This window comes from Henckelia pumila, chromosome 4, assembly GCF_033568475.1.
Source record: "Henckelia pumila isolate YLH828 chromosome 4, ASM3356847v2, whole genome shotgun sequence".
NCBI lineage: Eukaryota > Viridiplantae > Streptophyta > Magnoliopsida > Lamiales > Gesneriaceae > Henckelia > Henckelia pumila.
In genome coordinates, this window is record NC_133123.1 from 177,219,659 (window position 1) to 177,229,072 (window position 9,414).

Consider the following 9,414-nt stretch of genomic DNA (forward strand, 5'->3'; position numbering starts at 1 on the left):
AAATAGCGTAATCATATAGCATCCAGTAGTTAATTCCATATCATTTCATAGTTGCCTCTACTTATAGTCCATGGAATCTAAACTCCTCAAAATCAAAATACTAAGTCAATTACCTAATAAACTGAATAATCCGCTCACAAGTAATACATGTTGGTCCCATGTACAGTCAAAACACAACTAGTACCTTTTTGCTCATGTATCACAAAAATCTTGGTGGAGACACTCCTATATCATGATCCGTAATTCAAATTTATACAACCCAAGGATACTGAAAGAACATCAATACAAACACTTATATACAATTAACCCCAATGTTAAACGAAAGTATCGTGATAACTGTTATAATATCAAGCCATTACGCTGAATCGTGATTATTCCCAAGTGCCTCAAATACCAATACGTGCGTAGAACTAACAACCCAAATTCTCAAACGATTCAACTCTTAAGAAAAGAACTCACTCCAATATATATATATATATTATATCGTCAACTCTTAGGTCATATCTAAAGCTTATATTATACTTGACATCGAAACCAAAATTTATAACAATTGTGTTATGCCATACGTGACCAATTACACGAGCCTATAAAAATTTACACCTTCATCATTCAGTCACCACAACATCTATGAGTCAGGCTGACAAGTTCCCAAATCTATTTATTTAAACGTAGTGACTTGAACGTCAAACCCAATACAACTTACTTGGTAACACCAACCACACGAACCCTTAAATATTATCAAAGATTATCCAAGTCTTTATCAAACTAACTCAACGATTTTTCTTATTCCCAAAGATTCAAAAATCTAACGCAAAACATACATATAATCAATTTATGCCTCATATAATTAAAAGTACACACTTAAAACCACAAATCATCATACTATAACCTTATGGTACATGTGTCATCTCCAAGAAAATCTTGACTTCTTCGTCAAAGGAAAAACCGTAATAGTTAAATAAATGACAATATGATATTTTTGAACCCAACTAATAATTTGACACAATGTGGACTTAATTCCCGAAAATATATACTAGCCTCTATAAAAAAATGTTTTAAATTCATCAAAGCAGAAAAATGGTACAACCCTCAATTAATACATATAGGCCCTTATATATATGCACATAAGCTTAAGATAATTTACAATAAAACATTCTACAGATAATACTACATTTTTGCATGCAAATAAAAATAATCACTAATTAAATCCTTAAATATATTATACATATATTAAAAACGTGTATTACTAAAATAATACATAAATATATTTAGAAATCATGCATCTATAAATAAATAAATAAATATATAACTAACTAAATACCTAATATAATATATATATATATATATATATATATATATATATATATATTGAAAATATATTATTTTATTATTGTTGAATATTGAATGTTGAATATTGAGTTGTAAAATGTTGAAAATTAGTGTGTGATGATGTAGATGATGATATATTAATTTTTGGACTAATCTCAAATGTGGATCTATAAATAGGTCTTCATTTGTGATGAAAAACACAATTGAGTTGAAAGAAAAATATTATAAAAGTGTAGAGTTTGATATATTTTGAGTTTTGAAGTTTTTACTTTTTACCATAAATTTTTACTTTTTCACAACACGTTATCAGCACGATTTCTCTATAATTTCCGACGCTCCAAACACAAAGAGAAGACAAAAATATTCAACAAGTAAGTATATTTATTTTATTGTTTATATATTTTTTATGTATATATATTAATATATAATTTCATGTTATTATATAAAAGGCTGTCTATGACATCAATATTATAATAACGTGATATGATATATATTTATTATATATATATACTAACTATATTAATATATAATTTTATGTTATTATATAAAATTTTTTCTATGACACTGACCTTATAATAACGTGATATGATATATATTTATTATATATATATATATATTAACTATATTAATATATAATTTCATGTTATTATATAAAAGACTGTCTATGACACTGACCTTATAATAACGTGATATGATATATATGTATATATACTAACTGTATTAATATATAATTTCATGTTATTATATAAAAGGTTGTCTATGACACTGATCTTATAATAACGTGATATGATATATATTATTGTGTATTATATACTAATCATATTCGTATAATCTCATATTATTATATAAAAAAATGTCTATGACACCGAACTTATAATAATGTGATATGATATACATAATTATTTAATTATGATTATCATTATATGCATCACATGATTATCACGAATTTTAATTCAACACATACTCGATTTTTTTCCTTACCCCCAACGGTCACAAACGGTAACAAAACGGCTAGTTTTTGGCCTATAAATATGTTCACTCAAACTCATTTTCAATCACACCAAAATTCACTATTTCTCTGAAAATATTTTCTCCTCGGTTGTTTTTCGAAGATAAAGATGATGACATTTCTAAAGCTATTTTAAATAACGATTATGATCATCATGCTCACGAGTCTTGTACTCACCGGCGATTATCCACCGCACACTTTTTATCTATTTTTAAACATACTTGTACTCGTCGTTTATCCATTATTTTTTATTGTCATTTTATTGGAAATTAACTAATAAAATGTATTGTTATTTTTCTAGTACCACCATGTCAAATTTGACAAAGATTGAATTCGTTGCGCTCGATATCACTGGAAAAAATTATATGCCATGAACTCTCGATGTAGAGATGCATCTTGAGTCATTGGGTCTAAGTGATACCATCAAAGAAAATAATATATCATCCTCACAAGAAAAAACAAAGTCTATGATTTTTTTACGTAGACATCTTGATGAAGGATTGTAATGTGATTATCTCACAGAAAAAGACCCAATGATTTTATGAAAATGGCTGAAAGAAAGATTTGAGCATATAAGGGAAGTTATACTCACGATCGCCCGTGATGAATGAAATATTTTGAGATTGATCCCGTGTTCCCAACACGGCTAACAACACTTTGTGTTGTTATGATAAAATTCAGGAGGAGAAATATTTTTAACTCATGGGGAGTTTACTTGTACTTATTTATGTATGTTTTGTCAAGAAAGACAAAAAGAGAGATATTGAAAGGAAATATAACTTTTCTTACAAGAAATAAATTTCTTAAAATTATTTTTCTTTTTGATAAGATTTGATTTATAAGCTTCTCCTTTCTTGAATATTTATTGTGTAGTGATAGATTTGATCTTTTATTTAAAAAGATTTTGTTTCCTAATGATCTTTGTTTTCATATTTGGTATGAATCTAATTAAGGAATCCTATCAAAGCTACAATATCACTCTATATATATCACAGGGATTGCGTCACGCAAGATACGTAAAACTTCGATATACAGAACATAGAGATCTAATCATGTTGAAGAGATCGAAGAATTTGATGAAGATTTTTGTGTAACCAATTTCTACTACATTGACCTCAAAAAAAAAAAAAAAAATATTTCTACTACATTAGCTGTGTTGCCGTGTGTGCCAGAGACATCTGAAAACACCACCATGCAAAAGTGTTGTTTGGATATTCATTTTGTTGCTCCAGTTTCGGCACACGAGATATGCTCTATTTGGTTTTGTTTATTCTAGTTATTTGTTTAGTATGCAAATTATTTACCCAACTTATTGAAAAAAATTAGTTTTCATAGATTCACTAGTATTTGTGAACTAATTATTTTTTCTGGCTCTGATGAAACACATAAGTATTTATATTCTTCATATTATCTCTATCATGTTTATTTGTTTTATTTATTTATTCGTGTTTTTATTATTCCGCTGCATGTTATCTTATGTGTACATTATAATAAAGGACACTAAATTACACACGAATTAAATATCGATTTGTCAACGTAATATCCCTTTCAAAAATAACTAGCATTTTGTGGTACAATGAGGGTATAATATTCCAAAGACTATTGGCTCATTATCTGATTTCTTTTTCCTTGGGCCACATTGAAAAATCGAAGAAATTAATGTCTCCATCGAATCATAGGCTCTGTATATATGGCGGTAAATTTATAGAGTATATCCTTTGACACAGATGTTACATATCAACACTATTTATATAAAAATAATATTTTTGATACATAAATTAATATTTTTTCATTAGTGAAATATAATAGAGGATTCGTTTCTCATAATTGACCTAATACAAGTTTTTGTGTAAAATAAATAACATAGATATAAAAACAAAAAAAAATATAAAACATGATAAGTTTAAACAACCACAAGAATTATCATAAGCAATAATTATTTTACAGAAATTCGTACCTGATCAACACCACAAAGAACTACCAAATTAATATTTTGGATATAAAAATAATGTGGCATGGATGACCCAAACAGCAGAAAATCTGTCTCACAAAATTGCGCTTTGAGATCGTTTGATGAAGTTTCGTTTTTGAAATTCATTGATATCAAATTTGAAAAAATTAAAAAAAGTATTATTGATTGATGTTGTACTTAGTACTCATAAATATCCAAGGACATGCAAATACAGAATATATATAATTTATTTTCTGAATAGATGTGTATTAATTTAAGTTATGATAATGTATTTCCTGACATTATGAAAATACTTTTACAATTTTCATCATCCTAGCTATCAACATGAAGTAATGCAATGATACAAAAGATGTGATAAAATACATTGTGTACGATACATTTATATGAATACATATATACATAATATTTCATCTATATATATATATATATGTTTCTGAATTAATTAATAAATTCTTGACGCATTCAGAAATTGAACTTGGCATTGGGTCTCTTATTTAAATTAAGTACGTCATGAGATGTAGTTTCACATGGAGGTTGAAGTTGTATAGAATCACCATTGTTTATCGCCTCCTCCGAGTGCTTCCTTTTGGACCTGCTATCCGGCTCCTCTTCCTTGTCGTCGACAAACGATAAGAATCTTTGGATTGTTGTGGATCGCAGAGCGTTATTGTTTGTCGAGGGTTCTGGTGCCTTAGCGAAATATCGGTTATACTTGACGACCATCTCGCATAAATAGATGACAAGAGCAAGAAAACTCGCGGTCCCGGTAATGAGGAAAAGTCCCAAAAAGCTAATCAACGGCAGTTCATCTGATTGTTCCATGTTTGCAATATGGCTACAAGCTTTTGTTTTCAGCCATTTCTCACGTAGCCTTTTCAGTTCGCCGGTTTCTGATAATGTTAAGATCGCGGTGGTCAGGTCTATGGCTAGAGGGGAGTCTCTTGGAAATGCCTGAAAAAGTATATATATATATATATATATAGAGTTTTGATATTATGGGCAATCACTATGGGCACTTACATGGGCAACAGCTGACGTGGCAATCACTTATTGGATGTACAAGGTGTCACGTCAGCTGTTGCCCATGTAGGTGCCCATGGTGGTTGCCCATAATATCAAAACTATATATATATATATGGACAATGAGATGAAAAGATATAATGCAAAAACAATGACCGTGCAACTCAAATCTTTTAATAATATATATATATATATAGAACTAGGTACTACTTACAAATCCCCAACCACTTTTGGTGAACTCTTGTCCCACTTGTTGGAAGTTGCAGTAGTTTGAGAGGAATAGGTCCATGTAGGGGCGTTCATCGACGATAGCAGAGACTCTTCCGTTGGTCAAGGCTTCCACGCATTTTTCTGGTGTTCGAAGATGAACGATCCTCGATTTAGCGATGTTGAGTTCCATCTTCAAATAATCTTCTACATATGATCCTTCTTGGACTCCTATACGGTCATTGCTGTCGATCAAGGACTCGATTCCTTTGATCGACGGGGCTAAATGTTGCACGGTTAGCATAGAAGTCAAGCTAGCGGTGTAACTGGAGGTGATGATTAAAACAGCAAAGAGCCAGATGATTAGAACCATTCGAGCGAGTCCGCTTGTGGTATTTTCTTCTGAAAAACCATGTTGTACATTAGTAATGTATTATGGGATGGCCATGTTTTTGTTCAGTGTTACTTACTCTGGGCAAAGAACATAGTTGAGAAGCCAAACCTGAAACAGGAAACAAGAGCAAGCTGGATAAGATTTTGAAATTACACAGGAAATTAGTCATAGCTAGCTAGCTTCAAGAAAACTGACCATAAAATTGTGGTGACTTGTTTCTTGGGTGGACCCCGGAATTCGTCGTTTATTTTGTGTTCCAACATCCATATCACTATTCCGACCAAAACGAAAAATGCCCCTGTGACTGCCCACATCGGCGGAGTAAACGGCCGCAGGAAAGCCCAAGCACTGGAGATCTGCTTTCGTATAGGCACCACCACAACAAGCCCTGACTCAATGTAAGGCTGAGTGAAGTCCACGATTCTTGTCCGGTTTGTTACAACAGCAATGTCACCAACAGCTGCATCAAATTTCTGTAAAGAGCTTATAAACATGTTAAAGACCGAATACAAGTTCCTGATCTCAACCATTAATGACTTGTGATTTCAGTTATATATATATACGCGCTTACACCGGTTGTGATGGCCTTTACGAGCTCAGCATATTTTGGATTCTTTTGGCCGTCTCCAAACGGGATGAATTCATGAGGCACTTTATAGGGAAGCAAGTCTATGGCAGCCTTAAAAACATCTATAGTATACCCAAGAGTCTCGTTTGTATTTTTGTCCTTGGAAACATATGCTTTGTAACTAGCTCGATTTGGTATCCCTATTCTTAATGGCCTACCGTTGTTTGCAAATACCCACCCTCGTGGCTGGACTTGTGTTCTTCCAGGCCACACAACACTGTATAATTGTTGGCTCGCACTGGAACGATTAGGTTCTTTGTTGTAAAGTTGTTCCGGAGGCACTACAGAAAGACCAGAGTAATTAGACCAATAGCCTATTTGCTTGTAACCATCTCCAATTACATTGAGTATATCAAAAGCTGGACGTATCATGGATTTATCTGGCTGGAATGCTATTGGACCAGTTAGGCCTGTCATGTTTGTTTTCAATATGTTTTCGAAAAGTTGCTCCCCTCCATCGAGTGTGCTCAAGGCACTAATATTCAGGCTCCCTCCCCAACTGCTCAAAGTTGGGTTATATGAGAAGGAAATGTTACCACGACGTCTAAGAAAGTCTCCCACTGCATTAGCTATAATGAAGACGGTATCATAGGCGTACAAGCCGTACGGGTTCAAGCCTATGGAGCCACTGCTTATGTTTTTCCATCGAGACAAGAAGGCCCTTTTTCTTGTAGAGTCCGGGGTATGAGGGCGTAGCGTGAGAACCCCTTCAATGGCTTTGACGGATTCTCCGGTGTATGGTTTGGAATCTAACACCGTAGATAGCCAAGCTGTAGCGATCCAAACGTATCCACTTTCCATCATTTTGAGTCCATGAGCCATTTCAAAAACCGCACGGCCAACTGGCTCAAAAGCATTCACAACAATTACTCGGGATTCCATTAGAGAAACCTTGTGTAGCTCCCTTCTGATTTCGTCTGGACTAGCAGACGTTTCAGAAGAAAGCACCCCCTTGTATGTGATTCTACAACGCCTCTCGGCCAGCTTATCCCCTAGAGCGACCATAGTTCCTCGGCTCTGATCATCATCGGTGTAAATAACTACCACTTCTTTATAACCGAAATAACTAACCATATCAGCTATAGCTGTCATTTGGTAAAAGTCATTGGGCGCCGTTTGAAGGAAGTAGGGGAATTGAAGAGAAGAAAGGCTTGGATCCATGGCCGTGAATGACAGCATTGGGACATGGAGTTCGTTTGTAAGGTGTGATAGAATATGAGCCATTCCAGAGGTTTGAGGTCCGATCACCGCCACGATATCAGTTGCCATATACTGCAATCCTGTACGTGTTTGTCAAATTAAAGGAGTTACTCAAACTTCAATCATGATAACATGCAAAATATTGTAGCTAGCAAATACCTCCAATGATGCTCTGAAAACCACTGAAATTCGCGTCCGATGAGGTGAGAACCAGCCGTCTGCCTCCAAGAATTCTTGGATCAGAATTCACATCTTCAACAGCAGCATCCATTGCAATCTTTGCCACTCCCCCATTAATACTTCTATATGATAAAATTGCCCCAATTTTTACATTACCTGCTCTTGAATTCACTCCCACAACAAGAAGAAGAGATAACAGCACCACCCTCAGCAAATTCAAATTCATCCTCCTATCATGTATTAAAACCAAAACCAATATGATAATCATGAAAAGAAAGAAAATCCCATCATTAACAAAATGCAAATCCCACACCACATATCGGTAATTAAGAATTAATTAATGTGCATGCCCCCTAAATTTTGGTCGTGTACGTATTGGAGCAGATTCGATGGCTGCTGATACAATGTTCTATATATGTTGTAAATGGTACGTAAAGTAACTATATATAATTACGACGCATTTTGAACGGATTTTTGACATGATGGAAAGTTTTTGAAGGTTTTTTTTTCCAAAGTTTTTGAAAATTTTTCGTTAAATACTTTTCCAAAATTTCTTATTTTCTTTATTCCTAAAACCCAGGAACCTGATGGCCGGCCACCGTTGTGTGAAGATATATACATAATTGGCAAGAATTAACTGGCAAAAAGAAAGCCTAACTCAAATTAAATCAGCAAAAAGGGTACAACACCTTAAACTCTGCAACAACATGTGGAATATATAGCTCGAAACGATAAAATAATTTGGACCGTGTAATTTACTAGAAAAGGCTTCAAACCTTAAACTCTGCAACAACATTATCGTCTTTCAGAAAGCTAGCTTCGTTAGTTTACAGAACTGGGAACTAAATTAGTAAATTAATTAATTGAAAAAGATTCCATTTCACGTTAAATTAATTAAATGCCCGCCAGATACTTTTCTTCATGATGTTTGAAATTGAGCAACGTTCCAAAGAGCTTTAACTGTGACTTGGTTGTCCGTACGTAATGTGTACAAATTGTGAATTAATGGATTGAAAATGAAGCAGCCATTCGCATAATGTTAACGTGAAAAATGATCTACATTGAATTTTCATCGTCTAGTGAGTTAAAAAAAAATTGGTGTAATTAGTCCAATAAATTATCCCGTTTTACAATTTTTTTAGGTCAGACCAAATACGTCGGTAATTTCACTGGGCATCGTATACGCGACTTAAATCATGCCAAAATTGCAAAAGAAGTACTCAAGTTATTTATGGAACCAAATTTGTTATTGATTCCACAGTCTAATAACTTTTTTTAGATCATGATACATGTACAATGAGCCTTACACGTTGAGTTACAAACTCCATTTAAAATTACTGCAAAACTATTCTACATATATTTTTAAAAGATTTTTTTCCAAAGTAAGTGTAGGGATAATTTTTTAATTTCAGATACAATTTGTAACTCAATTTGTAACCCTCTTTGTACATATAACATTTTCCAACTTTTTTTCC

At 33.1% G+C, this 9,414-nt stretch overlaps 1 protein-coding gene across 3 annotated transcripts; it reads right to left on the reverse strand.

Moving 5' to 3' along the window:
- Window positions 1–4,613: 4,613 nt before the first annotated feature.
- LOC140863902 (glutamate receptor 3.2-like) lies at window positions 4,614–8,763 on the reverse strand. 3 transcript variants are annotated; one of them, XM_073267675.1, is made up of 7 exons: window positions 8,716–8,763; window positions 7,919–8,169; window positions 6,503–7,839; window positions 6,127–6,404; window positions 6,008–6,039; window positions 5,545–5,939; window positions 4,614–5,261 (listed from the first exon to the last, which is right to left on the reverse strand). In XM_073267675.1, exons 1-7 carry the CDS (start codon window positions 8,733–8,735, stop codon window positions 4,773–4,775), a joined length of 2,802 nt encoding a protein of 933 aa, XP_073123776.1. In that variant the 5' UTR covers window positions 8,736–8,763; the 3' UTR covers window positions 4,614–4,772. The 3 variants fall into 3 exon arrangements, with proteins under 3 accessions (XP_073123776.1, XP_073123777.1, XP_073123778.1); XM_073267676.1 differs by lacking the exon at window positions 8,716–8,763 and adding an exon at window positions 8,629–8,709; XM_073267677.1 differs by lacking the exon at window positions 8,716–8,763 and adding an exon at window positions 8,524–8,597.
- Between the last annotated feature and the right edge of the window lie 651 nt (window positions 8,764–9,414).

Bases quoted from the DNA above. Each gene is read 5' to 3' on its own strand.
- LOC140863902 (XM_073267675.1), bottom strand. From the start codon at position 8,735: ATGTTGTTGCAGAGTTTAAG. The intron at 8,170-8,715 runs GTTTGAAGCCTT...AATACATGATAG, and splicing joins ATGTTGTTGCAGAGTTTAAG to GAGGATGAATTTGAATTTGC. The intron at 5,262-5,544 runs GTAAGTAGTACC...ATACTTTTTCAG, and splicing joins CCAAAAGTGGTTGGGGATTT to GCATTTCCAAGAGACTCCCC.